This window comes from Dromiciops gliroides, chromosome 4 (genome assembly GCF_019393635.1).
Source record: "Dromiciops gliroides isolate mDroGli1 chromosome 4, mDroGli1.pri, whole genome shotgun sequence".
NCBI classification, from domain to species: Eukaryota; Metazoa; Chordata; class Mammalia; order Microbiotheria; family Microbiotheriidae; genus Dromiciops; species Dromiciops gliroides.
In genome coordinates this window covers 79,635,075-79,659,688 of record NC_057864.1, presented here as the reverse complement: position 1 = coordinate 79,659,688, position 24,614 = coordinate 79,635,075, and the positions used below count along the sequence as shown (strand labels likewise).

General features: G+C 34.7%; 1 protein-coding gene across 1 annotated transcript in view; it reads right to left on the bottom strand.

Moving 5' to 3' along the window:
• Positions 1–24,614, bottom strand: part of HMCN1 (hemicentin 1) — a 517,054-nt gene that overhangs the window by 229,022 nt on the left and 263,418 nt on the right. The window contains 8 exon segments of the mRNA XM_044003022.1: positions 1,507–1,634; positions 3,141–3,309; positions 9,137–9,296; positions 10,224–10,336; positions 13,256–13,400; positions 14,964–15,091; positions 17,005–17,100; positions 19,399–19,593. Coding sequence (XP_043858957.1) covers positions 1,507–1,634; positions 3,141–3,309; positions 9,137–9,296; positions 10,224–10,336; positions 13,256–13,400; positions 14,964–15,091; positions 17,005–17,100; positions 19,399–19,593 — 1,134 coding nt within the window.

Here is a 24,614-nt window from a genome sequence, read left to right as displayed (position 1 = left end):
ATGCAAAAATAGAGGACCATTTCTACATAATTCAGTAAACCATTTAACATCTCAGATGATTTGCTAAATGTAATATCAAATGACAAAAACATATTTTAACTGTATCTTTTAGGAAGTATAAATTTTGAAACAGAGAAGAGCCACAATATACAGAGATCCTCCTACAACTAAGGATTGTAAATGTGACATTGGCATGATGTACTCCAGCTGATGCTGAACACTAATAAGATTATGAATTTTTCCTAAGAAACAAGTAAATACTCTGGAAAAACTGTAGGATCCTGGGATTTCTTGGGAATGAAGGAGAACCTTGGACAATATGAACAATGAGGGGAGCATTCAAAATTTAAATGTCATGATGCATATTCACATAACCATCAAAATTTCAGGAAGGGCAGCTTGTGGAGCACTGGTCCTGCTGTTGGGAGGACCTAAATTTAGCCTCTGTAACTAGCTGTGTGACCCTGGCCAGGTCACTTAACCCAAGTGCCTTAGTACATCTGAGACCATCAGCAATAATCCTGATATATATCTCACCACTGGACCCAGGTGGCTCTGGAGAAGAGAGTGAGGCTGCTGACTTTGCAAAGCCCTGACTCTCTTAAATCCAATTAACTGAAAGTCATGACATCACCAATGTCATCGTCCTCTTCCTCTTTGAGGATGAAGGACAAACAACAAAACTTTTGGATGCTTATTAAAACTTAACTAAATGTCTAAAACCATTATGGTCCATCTGTCATTATTTAAAATGAGGCTAGCAAATCTATTTTCTACCTGAGAATTTGCTAGAAAGGTCCATATGAAAAAAGTTAAATGATTCATATTTCCTTAATAATTCTTTTCATTTAAAATTTATTTTATTTTAAATTTGAAGACTATTATTTTTTATAATTTATTATAATGAGCATATTATAGTTTTAGTATAAAACACAAAAGCTTATCTATATCAAATGCATTAAAAATGTAAAGTGTTCAATTTAAGGTCATTCCATATGAAATAATTCAAAAGTGTTTTTAATAGACTAATGAAAATAATTTTATTTTTCTTTAGCTTTTCACTACTAATGTGTTTTAACTGATTTGTTGAGGACCTGAGTTCAAATCTGGCCTCAGACACTTGACACTTACTAACTGTATGACCCTGGGCAAGTTACTTAACCCCCATTGCCCTGCCAAAAAAAAAAAAACAACTGATAATAAATAAGCTTCACAAGTTTTGGATTATTCACTTTTTTGGGGGGGGGAAGGTAGGAAGATAAATGAAAGAAATTAGTTTGATCACCCCATGGGCAACCAATGAATATTTCTGGGCTCTACAAGAAGTTGTTTTGATTTTGGGATATTTTCTTAGTAACTCTTTTGAATGTAGTTTAAGTGCTAGATATTACATATAGAAACATGGTTAATGGGTTTTCATGACTGCCAGTTCACAAAGTCATCATTGCCAGTTCACAGAATCTTCACGTAGGACACATTGTCTTTATTTCAAGTCTCAAAACTTACCATGGACACTTAATTTAACTGACTGAGTCACATTCCCTGCAATATTTGTCGCAACACAAAGATACATTCCACTGTCTGAAACACGTGTTTCAGTGATTTTCATTGATCCTGAAGGAAGGAAGATGTGCCTGTAAAACAGGAAGGAAACAGTGCCTTTAAAAGAGGAAGAACAATCGTGCCTCTCTAATACTCTTCTGTGAAATTATGACAACTTAAATGACATTCAAACCATATTCCACATGTCATAAGCTGCCTCCATAGCTTAGAAAGCAAAGGGGCACATAATTATCTGTTTAATTTTGGTTTGCTGATGTTGCCTTCACCTGAATTTTTTTAAAATTGAATTCAATACACATTTAAGTGCTTACTAGTGAAAGGCGCTGTCCTTGGTTCTAGATAGAAAGACTAAAATTAATCTATTTCTTGCTCTCAAGGAGATTAATGTATACAGAACAGGATAAAATGTGTAAGTGGTTAACATAATACAAAATAGAAAATAAAGTAAGAAAATTAAAGATTAAAGGAGTTCAGGGAAATTTGAGGAAGTGAAAAAGAATAGTAGGGAGAACAGAGAAAGCTTTATGCATCTGAACTGAATATTGAGGAAATCTCAGGGGAACAGGAGTTGGCATCTTTAAACTGTAAGACGAGGGAATTTGCTGTTGATTTGAATCCTTATTTAATTGTATTAAGGTGAGGATCAATGTTCATTATGACACAAGAGTCATAATTAATGGCCAGTCAAGTACCCCTCAGTCCAGTGGTGTCAAACACAAATAGAAAGAGGACCATTAAACCATAGACAAGGAGCTCTGCAGACCGTATATTGACTAAGAAAACCACCATTTAACATTATCTATGCTCTATTGTATTCTTATTTATTTTATTAAGTATCTCTCAAATATAATTTAATCTGATTCAGTTCACACTGTGGAACTGGGCCCTCAGGCAGCATACTGACACCTCTGCTCTAGTATACTACTTCAGTCTCTTCATTTGTGAAAGAAGATATCCTAGAAAGTTAATAAGTAAGTGGAAAATCCTAGAAATGAATGAGTATATTGTAGATTATTCCTGTTGAGCGAATGGCATTCCAGCTGCTAAAATAAAAACATTCTACAGATATTGTTCAATAAAAGTGCAATAGTATAAGAGGGGCCTTGTCAGGACATGCCCATTCTCAGGCATGTGCCATGTATTCTGCCTATAAGATGAAAGAGGTGGAGACTACTTCTCAAAAGGTATAATGAAATGTAAACAAAAAGTTGTGATCCTTGACTTGAAGTATGTGTATATGTTCTTTATGACTGGCTTCAAAACCATTCATCTTGGCAGCTATACAGAAGACTGTGCACACTCTGAGAATGAGGCTCCATTGGCAAGGCCTCCATTATAAGAGAAGTTAATGTTATGAAACACAGAGGTTTGGGAGAATATTAGGATTATATAATAACCTTGAATACAATCAAGAATAAGATATATGCCCTCTGTAAAAACACACTTCCTTAATTAATTCACTGAATGACAAGATTTGAATCATTAGACAATTTTTAAAAGCATTTAGAAAACCAGAGAAAAGAGGTGTCTAAGAACTTCTGTTTTCACAGGACATAATTCATATCAAATTTCATTACCTCGGAGAGAATGGGGAGATGAGTTGGGTTTCTCTGGCCCAGGTAATTGTGGGTGGAGGCAGGCTTTTCACCTCACATGGAAGCGTAACATCTTCACCTGCTGTGACTGAGATCTCTATCGGCTTATCCGGTGTTAGCCCTTGTTGATCCCCCGACACTCTGGGCCTTACTAAAAATACACATTTTGTTTACTTAATAAGGAAAGTAAATGCATATACAATTAAATGAAAACATACATCACTTAACAGAAATATGGTGAAAGGAAATATGTTATGATGGAGTGGACAATGGGCCTTTGAAAAGTTAAGAGGGCACCTGGGAAATACAATCAAGGCTCTCTAATACTCTCCTGTAAAATTATGAAATTATGACAACTTAAATGACATTTGATTGGAATGGTCGACCATTGGAAACATCAGTAGACTAAAATTAAACAGATAAAATTATATGTTCCTTTGCTTTCTAAGCTATGAAGACAGCTTATGACAGATTGCATACGATTTTGAATGTCATTTGAATTCTACTTCTGATAATTATTAGCTATAATCAATATGCTTTCCACGTGATAGACATTAGGCTAAAATTTAGGGATATTAGAAAGGCAAAACCAGTCCCTCCAGGAGTTTCATTCTACCTGCATGACAACTGGAAAGTTATTTTAATGTCCTTAAGTCTCTGTTTCTTCATCTTTTAAATGTTATAATAAAAATATAAACAAGTATTTAAAAAAATACACTATTATCTCATGTGTGTGGGGTACTCCCTCCAATGATGTATTCAGTGATGCAACCTAACCATGCTCCTTTATCCTATGCAATTCTCATCATGTCTACACATTAGCTTGCCTCAAGGAGTCCACCCATCATTATCGCTCTTACTATACATTTTGAACTTCTTTTTCAATGATGCATTTTCAGATGGCATCATTACAGTGTTTCTCTTGTGCAGAGTTCCCTGAAGTAATGTGTTGCTGCCTGCTCAAGTCAACCATTTTCCTATCCTTAGTCTCTGAATAATCTTCAATTTCATACCCATTATTTTTAGTGAGAGTACTGTGATTAAAATGCTTCATTTAAAAAATCCTCTCTATATCCTGGGAAATAGAGTAGACTTGCAATTATTTTATTAAATATTTTTCACTGAGATACTTAATAAATAATCAAATAATAGGTCACGGCAGTGAGTAAATAACTTTTTAGCAGGAGTCATGTTTCTATGTAAGTATTCACCATAAACAATGCAAAATAATAAAAAAAATTATCTCTGATTTCAATTCAGTGAAAAATTTCAATATATACCCTCTCCTCTTTCTTTACATTGTTCTATTTACTGAATGGTTTCATACTTCAATTTCCTATTAATGTTTGGATATTTTAGCTGAAATTAGTATGAAGAAGACAGGGTAAAGGAATGGGGTGGGTAATGTGCAGAAGACCAAAAAGGTAGGAAGATAGAAGATGTAAAGTTTTTTAAGAGACTCCAAATGCCAATGAAAAGCTTATACTTGATCTTAGAGGTAAGAGGAAAGTACGGGAGTCACTGCAGTTTAGTGTGTGTGTGTGTGTGTGTGTGTGTGTGTGTGTGTGTGTGTGTGTGTGTGTGGTGTGTGTGTGTGTGAGAGAGAGAGAGAGAGAGGAGAGAGCGAGAGAGAGAGAGAGAGAGAGAGAGAGAGAGGGAGATGATAAGACATAAGGCATAGGAAAATTCACCTTGGTGGTTTTGTGGAAGCTGGATTTGGATGGAGAGACGATAGCAACAGGGAGTCTAATAGGGAAGCCATTATAATAATCTAGGGGAAGACGCTGTTGTGAGAGGTCTGGACTTTGGTATTAATGGTTGCACAAATGGAGTGCAAGGAATGTAAGTTAGAGATGTTTAGAAATAGAAACAAGAAGATATACTAAGATATGTAGGATAAATGAAAGTGAATCTAACATGACACCAAGATCTTGAGCATATGTGAATGATTAAGATGGTAGTGTATCTGACAAAAATAGGGAAGAAAAGTGGGTTTGGGGGAAAAGAAAACATCATTATATTGGGGGTGCAATCTACCTGCTCATCCTGTGGGGCTCACTCTGTCTCATCCAAAACAAAACAGAGAGTTCTCAGTACTTTGCTATCTAAGAGGGCCTGCCATAGCTATGAAGTGATCTAGGCCAGCAAAGGGAGGGATGCTGGAGGAAGGTTGATTTTTCCCAATAGTAACAGTGCAGTTGCTACTATGGATTAATGGGTTCCTCCAGAGAGTGATGAGTGTCTCAGAAAAGTGTAGGGGTGAACAGAGGGTTCAGTGGGGAAGTATAAGAAGGTAAAGGGGAAAAACTAGGTGTGGTTATGTTGGTGACAACCCAGGATGGGCTATAACAGGGAGGGTGGTATGTAATCTGTCTTCCCACCCTCTGCATATACTCACTTTAGTTAATACAATTATCCTGCTTTTCTAATAATCAAATGGTTAACAAACAACTCTATTTCTTGGTTAAATCTTTCTTTCTTTTTTTTTTTTTTTTAGTGAGACAATTGGGGTTAAGTGACTTGCCCAGGGTCACACTGCTAGTAAGTGTTAAGTGTCTGAGGCCGGATTTGAACTCAGGTACTCCTGACTCCAGGGCCGGTGCTCTATCCACTGCGCCACCTAGCTGCCCCTTTGTTAAATCTTTCAATGAGTCTTTTATGACTTTGACACTGAAGAGAGCTATTTTATTATAGTTGAAACAAAGACATTGGGATCTTACATTAGCTATATCTTCCAGTCAGTTTCATTTTGGTAAAATGTCTTCTAATATCAAATATTACTTTCAAAAGCCTAGTTTTTCCCTTCTGGTAGTCTTATCAAGAATATCCTAAAAGTATGTGTAGATTATTCTCATGGATATTTTAGGTAGGTGGAAATATAGGCATATAAAGTCTTGGGCTTTTCAACCACATCTACATTAACATCCTCTGGTTCAAATAACTTGATAAGGAATCCATTAATGCCTTCACAAATTTGTCCCCTTCAAAATGAACTCCTTTGTAAATATTCTGTTTAGCAAGCCGACTTTCTATCTTTGTTTTCTTTAATGACACTTTCATTTCCTTAAAAACCCTTTCCTGGTATATAAACCCCAAAGTCTTTGAAGGTACAAATATATTTTTTTTAATTAATAAAGTATTTTATTTTTTTCCGTTACATGTAAAGATAGTTCTCAACCTTTGTTTATACAAGCTTTACAATTTCAGATTTTTCTCCCTCCCTCCTCTCCCTCTCCCCTCCCCTAGACAGCAGGTAATCTGATATAGGTTATATATATGTACACATAATAACATTAATCCTATTTCTGCATTGGTCATGTTATAAGAGAAAAAAATCAGAGCTATGATGGAAAACCTCAAAATAGAAAAAAACAACAGCATCAAAAACAAAAGAAATAGTATGGTTCATTCAGAATCTATATTCCGCAGTCCTTTTTTTTTTTTTTCCTGGATTTGGAGATCCTCTTCCATCACGAGTTCCCTGGAACTCTTCTGTGCCATTGCATTGGTGAGAAGAATATAGTCCCTCACAGTAGATCAACACTCAATGTTGATGTTACTGTGTACAATGTTCTTCTAGTTCTGCTCATCTCACTCATCATCAGCCCACGCAAGACCCTCCAGGTTTCTCTGAACTCCTCCTGCTCATCGTTTCTTATAGCACAATAGTATTCCATTGTATTCATATACCACAACTTGTCCAGCCATTCCCCAATTGATGGGCACCCCCTCAACTTCCAATTCTTTGCCACCACATAAAGAGCAGCTATAAATATTTTTGTACATGTGGGTCTCTTTCCCCCTTCCATGATCTTTTTGGGAAAAAGACCCAAAAGTGGTATTGCTGGGTCAAAGGGTATGCACAGCGTTATAGCCCTTTGGGCATAATTCCAAATTGCTCTCCAGAATGGTTGGATCAGTTCACAGCTCCACCAACAATGCATTAGTGTTCCAATTTTCCCACAGCTTCTCCAACATTTATTATTTTCCTTTTTTTGTCATTTTAGCCAATCTGATAGGTTCAGGTGGTACCTCAGAGTTGTTTTAACTTGCATCTCTCTAATCATTAGAGATTTAGAGCATTTTTTCATATGGGAATAGATAGCTTTGGTTTCTTCATCAGAAAACTGCCTGTTCATATCCTTTGACCATTTCTCAATTGGGGAATGACTTGGGTTCTTATAAATTTTATTTAGTTTCCCTATATATTTTAGAGATGAGCCTTTATCAGAAGTACTGGCTCAAAAATTGTTTCCCAGCTTTCTGCCTCCCTTCTAATTTTGGATGCATTGCTTCTGTTTAAGGTACAAATATTTTAATAGAAATTCCTACAGATTATCTTCCAGTATCATTTTTAGACACCCTTGGGATGACTTTACTTAGTTTGATCCATTACCTAGATTAAAAGAAACCTTTCCCCCTTCTACTCTTCAGTTTTATGGGGCAATACTGCTCATAATCTTTCATCATTTGTCTTTATGTGATTTTACAAATAAGTTTATATTTCAAAATGTTGTATCCTTTGGCTGCAATATCTCCCTGCTTGGCAAGTAAATCACAAGTGTTTTTGGACTGACATGATTTTTAGGCATTCTTGGTTTTCTCATAATAACAACTGATATACACAAGTTAAACTTCCATATGAAATTGTGTAATTGGTATTAGTATCATATTTACATCAATTTCCCTTTTTCTGTGTCAAAATTTGTGTAACTAGGTCAAATTAATGTTATTTTAATTACATTATCCATCTTTTTCTCATTTTTACTCTTTTAGTCTTGTTCTATTCAAGTCAGTCAGCATGCAAAAGCTGATTCTAGAAATCCTTATTTATCACTAAATTATCATTCCCTTTAAGTTGAACTATAATAAATATAAATTTTAAAAGTTATTCAGAGTTTGGCACATAGCTTGGTATAAGACCACACTCAAAGTTTTTCCTGGATGGTAGAGTGTGCCAAGGCTTACATTCACCTGGCATAGACTTTGAGAACCCAGGATCACATCCACACCATGATGAGGCATCAAAGTAGGAATTTGTGAATAATATACCTGTAATATTTTTACAACCCTAGATTTAGAGGATGAAAAAAATCAATATATATATATATATTATATATATATATAAATTATTTATAAAACGTAAAAGGCAGAAGAAGAAACAATCATTTATTGTTTACTATGGGTCAGGCATGCTGCTAAGCACTTACTCTAGGAAGAAGGTGCTATTAGGATTTCCAATTTACAGTTGAGGAAACTTAAGCAGACAGATTAAGTGACTTGCCCAAGGTCACAGAGCTAGCATCAGAGGCTAGATTTGAATTCAGGCCTTGACCCAGTACTCTAGCTATTGCTCCACCTAGCTTCTTCTTGGCAGCTTAAAGTGCTAGAGAAATGTCAGCTATTATTTTTTTATTAAATAATTACATTTTTAAAAAAATTATATGCAAAGAGACTTCATATAGTCTCAAATTTCAGGGGACAGTCTAATGATTTCCAGACATTTTAAATGAAGAATGTTGGGAAAAATGATAGGAAGGCAATAAGAGACTTTTCTCACTTTTTTTGCTTGAGTACAAGGATTAAGAGGTCAGCTGAAATGCAGTCTTAAAGAAAGCCATCTGCAAAGTAGCCTCCAGGGCACAATTCTAACCAAGACATAACTGAGGTTTGGCTTGCTAATAATTTTAACTAACTGGTATTACTGAACAAGGGTTGGGTGTAATGAGCATACTACTCTGAGAAAACATTATAAAATTTTCCAAGGGCTTATATACTTTCCCCCCTTAAAACCAAAATCAGAGTTGGGTAGAGCTACCCTTATATGAGATTTTAGTTGGCAGAAAGACTACATTTTTGGGAAAATCATGGCTTACTTTAGGGGTACAGTCTTTGGGTAAGGTTATGTAAGGGACAGCTGTGTGTTTTGGCAAAGATGGAAAGTGTTGATGAAAAACATTCTTCAAACAGGCCCTTACCATAAACTGTCAGTTGAACTTTTCTTTTGGCATATCCTGCTGCATTGGTGGCAGTGCAGACATATTCCCCACTTTCCTCACCTCCTGGTGACACTATATATAAACTTCCATCCAATCCTGCAGAAAATTTAACATTGCTGGGAGAAATCAGCTCTCCTTTCTGTGAAAGAGAATAAAGACCAGTAAATGTATAAACACGTATTTAGACAATAAAGATATGACACTTTTGGAAGAAAATTTTTAAAAATATATAACCTTCAATCCTCAAATAATACATAATCTTAACTCTTTTAACACAAACACCCCTTCTATTACAGAACAGAGATTTAAAGGCAAAAATGTCTATCAAGTTACTTTATTGGAATCCAAGGTACTGTCTAGACATTTCTTTCCTGATCTAACAAGGAAAAAGAAAAAAAGAGAAGATAGATCAGTTTAGTTCAAGGACAATGAATGGGTGAGCAGAGAAACAGGTCCAAGGAATAGCTTTGCCACTGGACTATGTGACCAGCTGAAACATTATGTTTCAATTTATCTTTCTAAAGGAAATACAAATAATAATATTTGTTCTTTACATCACTGGGATTTTAAATGTAACAAATGAAATCATATGTTAAGATATTTTAGTTACATATACACACACACTAAATAGACACTATTAACCTTTATTTGATATTCTTCCTCTGTTCTTACAGAAGACTGGCTCTGTTAAATCCATTTACTGATGTCTCATCATGGTGTACATATGCCCTTTTCTTTTCAAATGATGTTTATGCAATGAAAAATGATAGCTCCTACTAAGATAGAAAGGCTTTCAATAGTGTCTAGGATGTCAACTCTGTGTCAGTTGTTAGAAGCCTAGTCTAAGTTTGGGAAGTTTCATTTCCAAATGTTTGGTCACCAGGTAACGAATTTTTTTCAGCAACTTATGATTATTATCTATGAGGACATAAATAACTCAATATCTACATCAGGGTACGACATACCCATATCAATGAAGTTGTATTGAAGAAGCTCTATCTAATTCATATTAAAGGTCCACAGTACAGATTAATAGTATTTCGTACAACTGAAATGAGATACTCACCTTGGACCAGACAATAGTTGGTTTGGGAACTCCACTTGCTTTACATGGTAAACTTACAGGGACTCCTTCAATTGTGCTAAATATCTGTTGTCCATGCTGAATAATTGGCAGGACTAAAAAGAAAAATAAATATAAAAATTTGGCATGGCTCAAATGCCCGTCCTGTCTATCTGCTCCTTTAAACTTCATAGGTTCTGTTTCAATTAAAAGTATTACAGTTCTTTAGAAAGTCTAAAAAACCTAGCAAAGAAATAGCTCTGAGAAAAAGATAGTATGCTGAGTCCAATGGCCAATAGACAATGATTAATTTACTTTCTCAAGACCTCATAAAACTCTTATAATGTAATCAGTAGAGAGCCCAAGTTGTACTTCATGACAACAACCATAGGACAAGAAGAAAAACAAGATGGGAAAAAGACATTAATTCATGCAGCTTTGAGAAAGAAGTACATCTTAAGGAGATATTCAAGAAAATACACTTTCTCCTATATCATCAATAAAATGACTGAAATGCCACTCCAGACAAATGGCCTATATTTAATCATAAAAAATCTTATTTTTAAAACAAAGCTACAACTTTAAAATATATAATTAGCTTAGAAGATGAAATACATTTTCCTAAAATAATTCAATAACAGACATTGAGCGAATCAAAAGGAATGATGAACTACTTCCCAGAGAAAGAAATAACAGTTATAGAATGAATCCTTGGCAATTCTTGGGAATCGTCAACTTAATTGGTATAACAATTTGTGACAGCTTAGATAAGCCATTTTATCAAATAAATATGAATCCAAGAAATAAAGATGAAATAGATAATTTGGGCAATTGTTTTAATAACTGGGGAAATTTGGACATTGATAAACCCTCTCTTAAATTATCCAGAAAAAAACTGTCAAAAAAAGCCAAATTTATTAGGTAATTGTTTAACACTCTATTTTACTTTGTACTTGTACACATTTGTTAAATCATTCCTTTAACTACTAAAGGACATGTTATTTGTAGGGTGCAGATGGTGGTAAATATAATTAAGGGAAATTGGGAAGCCAGAAAAATCTGCTTAGGCAGGTACCAGTGCTGTGTCTACATGACTGATGTAAATGGAAATGTCAGTCATGAGAATGCTTTGGAAATTCAAGACACTAATTCCAATGGGGATATTTCTTACATTAAGTGGAATAGTGGTTTCTATTTTAAACTAACTGATTAGCTCAACTGACCATTTGGCCCAAAATATGTTACTAAAGGAGACCAAGCATTATTTATTTGGAGAATTTTGACAATAACAGAGGATCACTTACTCATAATGGTGCCTTACACTAACAAGGGGACACACTAGATTGCAATATATAGATCATAGTTACTCTTTGATTTATCTGTGGATTGATTTTTTGCATAAATATAATATGGCAATTTCAAGGCATTGTTTATTGTGTGAAGCATTTTTAGAAATTAATTGATTCATTCTAAACATCAATGTTATTTCATCTAGAGGAACATCAGTTTCAAAAAAGGGAGTGGTGGTAATGGCAACTCCCAGTTGATGTAAAGGAAAGAGAAACTGCTGACCCTCAAGATATTTTTGTTAAGTAGTTTTCAGACAAACCAAAAAGGTTTGAAAGCCACTGAACTCAATGATCACTTTAAAGGAATTGTTAATTATTATAACAATAATGATCAATTAACATTTCATCATTTAAAGAAGAAAGAATGAATCTATATATGAGACAATGAACTTCTGTTTTTTTATTTGTATGCTAAATTTAACTCAGTAAGAAAATTATCCTGTTTGTGTCCCTTCCTGAACATTTTTGTTTTAATTTGTCTAATTTTATTATCTTATTGATGTCCTGTTCTTTTCTTCTTTTGAATCTCTAGCACCACCCATTTTTTCACCCCAAACAAATCAACACATTAGCCATGTCTAAAATGAATGTCTCATCCTGTACATCTAGTCCATTATTTCTCTGCCAAGAGTTAGGCAACACATAAGGTCATTTCCAGCTTGCCATTCTAATATTTTCAAAGTACTGTATTTTTCAACTGGCAGTATAAAGGATGTCATTAGACAGATGTATTCACCAACAATATTTTTTTAAAATGATGAGCCAGTCACATGGCAATTAATGAAATTCCTGGATGTTGCAGTGGTTCACACACAATATGAAGTGATCTAGAAGTAGCATACTTCATAGACTCCCTGTGGAAGAGTGATGGGCACACATAGACAATAATCACACAAGATGAATAAAGATGCATTGTGATTTGTATGTAGAAATAACAGATCCATCACAGTAACTTAATATTCCTTAGCCAATGGACTATCTTGTCCAAGCCATTTAGTTCCATTATGTCCCTCCCCCAGAACTATTTTTCAATAACTTGGTTAATCTTCAAAAAGAAAAGAGAAAGACATTCCAATTATTCAAATAATTAGAAGGTAGTCACTTATAAATAGATTCAACAGGTCAACCACTGGCAGGAATATATAGAAAAAAATGCTCCATCATTTAAAAATATCAATGACCTTGAAAATGTTTAACACACATGAAGCTTGTATGTACATAGCAAGCAGTAGTGACTGCATGAAAACTTCAAACCATCTCTGGAAGATGATGAGGTTGTTCTTAAGGACAACCTTATTGCACAATCAGCAAGGGAAAGGCAATTTTGGAAGGTATAAAGTGTTCAGCTTGCCTGAAATCACAATATATTTTTAAACATTCTCTCTTTCTCTGAGTTGTGTTCTCTTTTATCAATTAAGAAACTACTTACACAAGCACTTGGCAAGTCTGGGTTGCCAACTCCCACTAACATTTTTATTTTGTTAGTAGAAAAGGGAAGTCTGGAAAAGTCATTAATCATTGTAGATTTTTAAAATTAAAATAAAGCTTTCTATAAGAATAAAAACAATTCAAGTTTATTTTAAAACTTTAAAGGAGGATTAGTTTGGTATTCGTTTGAATTTAACTTATAATAATCATGTTTTAACAACAATTTAGGACAAAAATTTCAGCGAACAGATTTCTTACCATAAACATTCACACTAGTAGTTTTATTGTGAGCCCCAACAACATTACTTGCCACACAGGTATATTCGCCTCCATCATGAAGGCGAACTCTTTCAAGGTGAAGGCTCCCATCACTACGAATGTTGATGTAGGGATTTGGAACCAACTTAAAGAAAAAAAAGGGTAATTTTACCAAATAACGTCAAGCACATGTCCAGTTCTAAACTATAGACGTTGTTTTTATCAGGTATTAGGGAGGTTAAAAATAAAGAAATCTTAAAAAACAATTTTAATCTTAGAGAGTTACCTAGAACACTGAAAAATTAAATAACTACATCACCCAGCCAATATGTGTTACAGGCAGGCCTTGCATCCAGAACATCCTTCCACCAAAACCAGCTCTCTATCCACCACACCACGTTGCCTCTCGTTTGGCCACCTAATAGTACACCATTGACAGCCTTCTCTGGTCTGATTCCCATCTCATTGAGTTTGTCTCCATTGCTTATCATGCCTATACTTCTACAAGTAATAATACCTGATATTTTAGATAGGACATTTTAAATAATGGTGAATTTCCTCTTGTTCATTTATGCTAAGTCTACATCTCCAAGTATGATACCAACAATAAATTTAGTATTACTTCAGGTTGGGTTCTCTTTAAAAAAGAATGAAGGAAATATTTGTAGAATTTGTGACAAGAGAGAGACAAGAAATGTACTTATGGTTTTACTGGTAAAGAAAAAGTCTTAAGAGAGGAAGGGCAAGAAGGAACTTTCTCTGTAACTTTTAATGCATGGCATAACAAATGCACTCCATATAAAGACTATTTCTTTTCTTTTAATTCATCCCAAGGCAGGACAATTAAAAGCTAGGTTTTCTAATACAAATGAGTGGCCTTTATTTAACTGACAGGGTGGTTTTGGGGGACATGATAGAAAATTGGGACCAATAAGGATCCAGCAACCATAAGGAAAAATCCCATGAGACATAGCAAAAGAGGTGGAATGAGCCTGAGATTGGCACATACTCATACCTCCTAGGTCATTAGGCAACAAAAGAATCTAATATTGTCATCACAATAAAAAAGTACACACTGAGGTGCTTTTAGCAATCTTGGAATCCTCATTTGAAAAGTTTGTAACCAAAGTAAGTTTGCCTTTGAAAGGAACTGTGATTCATACTCACTTTGGAGTCAGAGGACCCCAGTTCAAATCCAGTCTCTATCACTTATCAAATCTATGACCTCATGGAAATCAGTAAACTTCTTCAGGCCTTGGTTTCTTCATTTGTAAAATGAGGTTATTGGATCATATGGATTCTCTGGTCCCTTCCTGGTCTAATCTTATGATTTTATGACCTTGTGATGATAACAGCTGAAATTACTTACAAAGGGGGAGTTAACATACAAAGTGTTGGTAGAAGGTTTACACAGGGCTATTGTATTTTATATTGTGCCAATGTGAGACATTAAAGTGTTTTTATGTTAGTGAGATAGTGTATCTCCCTCCCTCTCTCACAACTAAAGTCAATGGTGAGATTTAGTACATCAAATCTTCTAAAAACCATGCCAGGGACAAATTTTCTTCCTCAATGACCTGTTTGACCTCCCACCCCAACGCAAATCACACTGTTTAAACATGTCCATTTGTTAATATTTTTGGTAACTTGCCAAACGGAATTTATAGTATATTTACCACACACCATTTAACTGAAAGAATGCTCTTACCACAGCTGAGTTCTTCAGCCATCGACGTTCTGCAATGGGATTTCCAGCCAACAAGACACAAGGCAGAGTAAGCTGCTGCCCTTCAATTACATTGGCTACAGCAGGGCTGATTCCAATAAGTGGAGCAACTGAATGGAAGAGAGAATTTGGTACATTTAATCAGGCTTGATCCATAACAACAAGCTCAAAGTCCAGAACCCTAAGGTACTGAGGCACCTAGACTTCTACTATCTACTAAAAGAACAACAAAATAACTAAGAACCAAGTATTCTGACTAAACTGTTCCCTCTACCAGAGCACATGCATACTTGTCAAAGTAATGACAGATATAAATGGTGAATTTTTAATAGAATCCAAAGGCTTACATAATGACTATGGGAAATAGAAATCTTAAATTTTATTTAAAAGACTGTATTTTAGGAAGAAAACTTGGAAATCAAGTGGAGTAAAGCACATTTAAGACATTCCACATGTTTAATGAGAATAGCAAGGGTTTTGTTGAAGAAAACAAGAGAACCAAAGTATATTCAAGGAGTAGGCAACGAGCAATGTTATGTCTCAAAGTAAAAAAAAAATATTGTGCACCTATTATGTGCAGAACATTTTGCTGGATACTGAGAGAGGGGATATATAAAGATATTTTTCTTTTTTCTTTTCTTTCTTTCTTATTTTTTTTGGTGGGGAAATGAGGGTTAAGTGACTTGTCCAGGGTCACACAGCTAGTAAGTATCAAGTGTCTGAGGTCAGATTTGAACTCAGGTCCTCCTGAATCCAGGGCCAGTGCTTTATCTACTGCACCACTTAGCTGCCCCCTATATATACAGATTAAATGAGATATGGTCCCTGTCCTTATAGAACCCACAATCTAGTTAATGAGATAGTAAATAGATGTAATTATAATAAAACTCAAAGAAACTGAAAAAGTGGGATGTTGAGAAAGGGTAAGCTGTCCAACTACAAGGTCAATCATTTTTATTATTTAGATTGATCACTGATGGTTGTTACAGGTTAGCATCCTTGTCCACTTTAACATCTAAAAAGACTCTTAGTTCAGAGAAACTGAATCCTGATATAGAGCTTGGAATATGTATGCATGTATCTATGTTGTATGAATTTTGAAACTATCTACTTAGAGCAAGCAGTTGAAGCTGTGTGAAGAGATGAGATGGCCAAGGATTAATACTAATAATGATAGCAAGCATTTATATAACCCCTACTATATGTCAGGCATATATTATCTCACAAAACCTTGAGAGGTAGGTGCTATTATTACTCTGTTTCATAGTTCAGAGTTTAAGTGACTTGCCCAAGGTTACACTGCTAGCAAATGTCTATGGGCAAATTTGAAACCAAGATCTTCCTGACTGCAGGCCCAGCACTTTATCCCTTGTACCACCTAGCTGCCTACATGAGTATCCACCAAGGCTCTGCCATACTTTTCTCTTTCTACACCTCTCTGTCTATCTCTGTCTCTGTCTCTCCTCTCTCAAAATTCACTTCAAAGATATAAATCATAACTATTCTGCATAGAACTCCCACATTTATATGCTTATCTCTGATATCTTCTCCAAGCTTCAGCCCTGTATTGCCAACTCTGCTGGAAACTTCCACCCTCACATGGGTCACTTCTATTCAGGGTTACTGAGTATACCTTTGTAGAAAATAGCTGTTTAAGCGAAGCAACTGCTTGACTGTATACCTAAGACCCTGAGTGTTTAATTGCATATTAGAAGTGAAGAGATTTCAAATTTTAGCCAGCAACAAAATTACCACTTAACCTCTGGGCCTCAGTTTCCTTGGTTGTTAAATGAGATGATTTGTTCTCCCTGTTGTTGTAGTTCAAATGTTCTATGAAATAAGGAAACCAAAAATCTTTTTTTATGGGAAAAAAGGGACAGGGACATATCTAATCATAACAAAATTGGATTGTTGGCATTAAGATCTAAAAGATACAGAAGTGAATTGTTTGTACAAAGAATTGAGGTTGTTCTGAAAATTCCAAGATGCCTTGTTATCAGAATGGTTACCAACATCTTCTTACCAAGTCCTGTCACTGTTATGGTGGCCTGTGCCTGGACCTTTCCAAACTGGTTCTCAGCTTCACAAACATAAGTGCCTTTATCACTGGCCCACAAATCTAAAAAAGGAGAGAAAGGAAGAGATTTGTGCAAAACATTCATCTCTATTTTACTATTTCTGTAAGATTTTCAGAGAAAATGCAGTTGCCTACTTCTTAGACTTTAGAACACTTAAGTTCTGCCATTTTTTTTAGTATTGCATGAACAGCACACATGGTAAAACCTAGTCTACATCTATTTTTCAAAATCAAAATATTCAGAACAAGGGGAAAATTTCAAAAATCACCTTATTAACACACAATGTGAGCTGAGTTAATTAAATATGTGTGTGTGTGTGTGTGTAGACTGTCAAAATAACTGTTGAAGAATAAAAAATAAATTACTAAAAATAAATTTATATTTAATTTCCTTCCAGTTATTTTATTTTTTCAGTGATCTTGCTGCTTATCTAGTATCTGAGGCTACACAGTTTGTTTGGATTTTTCTTTGACTCTTCCCTCTCCTTTTTTACATATGCCCAATCTGTCATCAAATCTCAATGCTGCTAAAATTTATTCCTTCCTCATAATTTTTATTATTACCATCTCTGTTTAGATGTTCATAATGTTTTGACTGGAATTAGGTGATATCCTTTTAACTGGCAATCAATTATATTATGTAAATTATATTATAATCTATCATAGAATAAAATCCATACAAACATTTTCATTATTCTATTGTTCTATTGCTCAAGATTCTATAGTAGCTCCTTAGTGCTCATCACATCAAGTCCTTACTACTTTGAGGTCCCCTATAATCCAATCTACCTTCCCTTTCCAAATAAATTTCCTACTTCTTTTTTACACACATCCTTCATTCTAGCTAAAGCTACCCCACAGACGCAATGGTAGGTAGGTCTTGCTGCCCTTTACTTATGTTATGCCTCCTGCCTCAAATGTTCTTTCTCCACCAGGTCTTTCTAAATATTACCCTTCCTTCATCAAACTACAGAACCATCTTACTGCAGAGTTCAAAGGAACCTTAAATGGCATCCTAATTCAACCCTCACTTTAAAATGAATTTCTGCTTCAATATACCCAGTACATAGTTAGTTAATCCAGATTTTGCTTGCAGGCCTTCAATAAAAGGATATATAGTAACTCCAGGAAAGGACATTTCACTTTGGCCTAAACACAAATTCTTAGGATATGCTTTTTTCCCCTTATTGAACCTAAATCAAAGATCAACTCAAATTCTACCTCTTCTTTAAAGTTTTCCCTGACTACTGTAGTCCAAATTGTAATTATTCTTTTCACCCAAATTCTATTATCGTCAGTTTAGCATTTAATTTTTCTACAGTCATATTGTGTATATTAATTTAATCTCTTTCAAAAGACTCATAAGAATTTTCAAGATCGGGACTCTGGCATATTTCTTTCACATTGACTGTAGCATGTGGTAGAGTCAGTAATATTTGTCGATTGATATAACCTGCTTTTCTTTTGGATTGGATAGCTCATTGAGGGCTCTAGAAAATCCTTAGTTCTTAATTATAGGAAGAATGCCAAAATATCTTTATCAGGAGTCAGCAAACTACAGCCAATGGGTCATATCCAGCCCCACTGCATAGCCTTCTAGCTAAGAATGGTTTTTACATTTTTAAACAGAGTTTTGTTGCATTAAAAATGTAAAAGAAAAAATTTTAGCTCAAGGATCAGGGCAGATTTGGCACATGGCCTTATTTTGCTCCTCTCCTTATCTATATAAAAAGTGAAAAAAAATTAGCAAGTAACCCAAACATTTTGCCTTTAGTGCTAACTTTCAAGTATTTGTTGAAAACGGAATGGATTTTAATAAATGCTTAAACATATGGATTTTTATACATGAAAATTTGATATGTGGATATTCAGATAGTTTACAAGAGGATATTTTTTTTTCAAATAGTCATAGCCCATAAGCCAAGGTTCCCATATTAGTTTTCAGAATGCTTATCTATAACTTAAGGTATATTACTTGACTAATATACATATTAAATGAAATAATTTTCAATAATGCTTTATCTTTTTATGACACAATTAGTTTAAAGCTGACAAGTCAGATGAAATTCACTGATCCACTTGTTCTTGTCATGACTTTGAGATACCATTTTGCTATAACAAATCCAGAGGCATAAAAATGTCAAATACCTTCCTAGGAGTTGACAGTCAATTCAACATGATGATGCTAAATTGCTGCATCAACAAAATATTATTTATTAGTTGTATCCTGTACTTTTAAACTTTTTAAACAGTTAATATCTGCATAAACCAAATATTTAAAAGCACATATATTTATATTAATGTGTATATAGATATGCATATTTATTTAATTTAACCTACTGATAATAGAGAGGGATCCTGTTCTCAGTTGACTGATGGAACTAACTGCAAAGGACCTTGAAAAAAGTGGCATGTTGTCCAACCGTCGCCATTTGACTTTTGGTTCCGGGTATCCCTGAACATAGCAAGGTAATGTCACATTTGAGCCAATCTCCATGGATATATCGCTAGGTTCCTGTATAAAAGTTGGGGAAGCTGAGAGAAATTGATACATTTATTAAAAAAGAGAAATGGTGCAATAGTCAGGAACATTTAATAAATGTTTTCTTATTGTCTGTTAATCAAATTATATTTGTTATTTTTGCAGAGACATTTATATACTTGGTGACAAGTCCCACAGCACATAGAAAAACTAAATATTGCTATCCTTATTTTACAAATTAAAAGTTATATTGTAATCTTCAGAGTAACAAAGATAAGTAATGTGACACCTTAAATCAAGTATCCTTTCTTCACAAGATTATATTACTTGTTAATTAACACTATAATGTTCTCTCTATGGCATGGAACTGGTTTTTTAAATGACCTTTTTGTACTACAGCAGTTACATCCTTTTGGATAGAATTTAAGTTAGAATGACTTTATTAACAAATTTTACATTTAAAATCCAATTATATTATAACAAATTTCTTGTGTAGATCCTGGAAATCTTATCCCTGCTCTGAATCCTATTCATTGCTCACAAAAAGGAATCACCTCTTTCACATCTGGGTTTCAAAAAAACCCCAAGTTTAAGAAGTATTCATATGCATAAGAATAATTGGGCAATGAAATTCACTGAAAAGAGAAAAGCTATTGGGGCGGCTAGGTGGCACAGTGGATAAAGCACCTGCCCTGGATTCAGGAGGACTTGAATTCAAATCCAGCCTCAGACACTTGACACTTACTAGCTGTGTGACCCTGGGCAAGTCATTTAAACCCCATTGCCCCGCAAAAAAAAAAAAAAAAAAAAAGAGAAAAGTTATTTCTGGACATTCTACAAAGAGAGTTGAGAAAGGATTAAGAGCATTAGTACATTAGTTAACAAGTATTTATATAAAGATAACAAGCATGTCTCAAATTCCCATTTTGACCAGGATCAGACAGGACTAACAAATGAGTTGAAGCTCCTGCACCAAGAACAAGGTAGGCATTTGCTTTTTCTCCAGCATTAAAATAACCAAAATGTAAAGAGTACCGATGAAGTTTATAGCAGATATACTTTGACCAATTCAGGAAAGGGGTACTAAGTATGGAGTAATTAATATGTTACAGATAGTTCATCAACAATAATATATAAAATATTTAGCAATATTGATTGTGATGCACATAATTTGTTAATTTGGGGGAACAAGAAGAGGACAAAGGGATGTTTCCTTGGCAAAGAGCAGGGAATATATATGTTAAGAGTTCTAAAGTCATTACCAATTGCATAGATTTAAAAACTGTGATTAAGAGTCTCAGTTCTCTCAAGATTTCGAGATAAGCATAGAATAAATAGCAAACTTTCCTGTAATATGTGACAATAAATTGTGAACTGGGAATGAAGATTCCAGGTCAAAAGTCACAGTATTTAATGCACAAATTTTTAATGTTCTGTTATGTTTGTTATATGCTTCAGCTGAACCTGCAATCTACTAAAATCCCTAGATCCTTTCCTAATAAACTGCTTTCTCACTACACCTTCTCCATCTCAGACTATTAAAGCTGAATATTTTAAAATCAAGTATAGGATCCAATCAATCTATCAACAAGAATTCATAAAGTACCTACTATGTACTAGGCACAGAGCTAAGCACTGAGGATACAAAGACATAGATGAAAAGTTCTTTTCCTTGAGGAGCTTACATTCTAATAGAAGAATGAATACTCATGCATATGCAAAATACATACAAAAGGGAGATAAGATAGTTTGGGAAAATAACCATATAAGATGGTGGTTCAGTTGACTCTTAGAGGTTAAGTATGATGGTTATCTCAATTACTAACAACAAGAAGCATTGCCTAAACTAACCATTCAATGGAGTATCTAACAGAGCTTCATTTAAGATAATATTTAGTGATGACAAGTTATTGAAATTGTGATTCTCCGTTAACCCCCTTAAATATAGTCATGTGTTCCAAACATTTTTGTCTCATTTATTTTTCAAACAAAGCAAAACCCACTACCATATTTACCTTTCTCTGTGACCTTTACAAACATAAAGATTGGGAGAAAATATTTGTTTCTTATCCCTTAATTAGCACATCAATAATTTCCCCCCATAGATTTTCTTCTAATTAAATAAATGTGTGTTGCCTTCTATATTTTTCTTGGGTCCTATGTTTTCATTTCAAACATCTACTCAGTTTTGACCCTTGGATAAAAAAAAAAATGCTTGGAAACCCTTCATTTTATTAAAGGTCCTTTCCCCTCCATCCCCTACAACTCTCACAGAATTATACTTAGTTGTGACAGTGTATCTGTAAGAGTCCACCTTTAATTTTTGATTTGGGGAATACTGGATTCCAAGTTCTCTTCTTGAATATGGCAGTCATCAGACCTTATGTGATCATTACTGTGGCTCCTCGGTTTTTGGATTCTTTCTTTTTGGTTACTTCTAGTACTTTTTTTATCTAGAAGCTCTGGATTTTGGTTGACATTCCCAGGAGATTTCATTATAGGGAATTCTTTAAAGAGGTGACATGTGCATTCTATTTTCACTTAGTCCTCTGATTGTAAGAGTTCTGGGGATTTTAAACTTGTAATTTCTTGGGATACTGTATCTAAAATACTATCTTCCCCATAATATTGTTTTTGCACAACTTTATATCAGCATAGGATCTAGCAGAGTGCCTTATGCATTAAAATGCACTTAATAAATATTTTTTATCAGGATTCTGTGATTTTAAAACATGAAACTTTAAGTTGGCTTTGTGGCATGTGTATTTGTGTGTGTATACTGTTTCTCTAGCAATGATTTTTCTAATAGGTGGCAAAGCACAAGATCAAGGCACTCTACCAAAAAAGGTGTGAATTTTGTAGGCTTTTGTGTTTCCAATATGTTTTTAACTGAATTCAAAATACTTTGTTTTAATAAAAATATACACTGTGGCTTGATAATATATTCAAAGCAATATATGTATGTGTTTTGCATGTCTATGTATGTACATGTTTCCATACATAGCTTTATCTCAATGGATTCATTAATATGGGGATTAAAAATCTCCTAAAGGAATAAGATTGGTAAAATAGAGGAGTTTTACAGACAGCCAGTTCCTCAGACCAAAAGTCAATCATATACCTTTCTCTGAAGTGGTCATTCAGTCAGCCAGATTTATCCTGTACACCATACTACTTCTAGGACAGGTGACTTTTTTCAATGCCATAAAATTGAAATGCACAAATCTCAGCATTTGTCATGCTGAGATTACAGACAGATATATTATGGGGACAGAAGAAAAAACTGAGATCCTAGGGATATTCAGAAACCAGAGGTTTGGGAAGGGTCATGGCAATGAACCATTTGAATTGTAATCCATTTTATTGTCACATCAGCAACATGAGCATCAGTGAATCATAGAAACAGGGTAGCAAGCCAAAGAAAAGCTGGAAAATAATAACAGCTGACACAGAGGTGGCAATTTAATCTTTAAAAGAACTTTACATGTATTTTCCTCATTTGTTTCTCATAATAATCCCATGAAGTAAATGCAATCGTGCTATTATCTTGGTAAAACAAGTTGAATCTCACTATCAAGTCGTTAATCACAAAATAGGCTTTTACCATTTTAGAGAGACAATACATAGGTTAACATGCCTGGACTGGGAACTGTGGAAGTGACAAGGCTGGTTCCTAATTGCATGATTCTATCTTTCCATTTTGGAGGGGGATAACGCTGCCTTCCTTTTTATCTCCTCATCTTCCAGCTCCCTCCATACAATCCTAATTCTACTTCTGCAAGAAAAACTGGGACTAATTTTCTTCTTCCTCAATAAAATAAAGAAATTAATAACAATTTTTAATAATAATCACTACTTGCCCCTACAAATCAACTAAATTATTACAAAGAGCACTAAAGACTAAGAATACCCTTACTAGGATAAGCATACTCTTAGTAGTTCTAGAATAAAGCAGAAATAATGATGGCCCTTGATTGATGTCATAACAGAAGTTGTCTTCATAATAATGTGCTCAATAGATTTTTTAAACTAGTGTTCTAATTGCCAAAGTGGTAGATTTCAAGATGGAAGTTATGAAATATTCCTAATGAAAAATTGCCATATAAAAGAAAGATGAGACTTACTCTGTTTGTTCCCAGAGGGTAAAATAGGGGTAAGATGGTGGAAGTTTCAAAGAAACACATTGAGGCTTGATTTCAGGGAAAGCTTCCTAACAATTAGAGCAGTCCAAAAGGCTACTTGAGGCCAGAAACTGCACAGAGTATCTTCCTGAATATCAAATGGCTTTTGGAATCCAACCAGAGGAAATTGCTTTTTCCCATGGGAAATAGTGGGTTCCCACTCACAGGAGGTCTAAAAACAAAGGCCAGATGACCACTTTGGGGGTATATTAGAGTGGAGTTTCCTTTTCAGGTGTGAGTTGGACTATATAGCCACTAAGGTCCCTTGTAGCCTTGAAATTCTATGATTTTATAGAATGATCCTCCCCATGATAACTAAATTACTTTGATCACAGGTCTATTCATTACAAAATGAAGAAGGTTTTCAAGTAGTCAGTGAAATTGGGCAATGGAGATGACCTTTTTGGAAAAATCAGGTAAAAAGGACCTGTTTTCCCCTTAATTATCTGAGTAACTCCAGGAAAACAAACAATCAAACAAATAAACAAAGAGCTATGGGAGGTTATATTTTTTAGTTCATTGTTGTTGTTTTAAATGTGTGGCTCAGTGGATAGGGCACCAGGCCTAAAGTCAGGAAGACTTGAATTCTAATAGACACCTATAAGTTGTGTCACCCTAGACCAGTCACTTAACCCTGTTTGCCCCAGTTTTCTCATTTGTAAAATGAATTAGAGAAGACAATGGCAAACTCCTCTAGTATCTTTGCCAAGAAAACCCCAAATAGGGTCATGGAGAGTCAGACATGACTGAACAACAACAACAAAATATTTGTGGTGTCATAAGATTGAGTCCCTCCTTATCCCCTTACCCCCCTCCCTGCCACTGCCAAAGTTAAGTATTCAAAGGAGAGTTAGAGAGCTGGGTAGTGGGCTTCCAGAAGGTATGTACACACT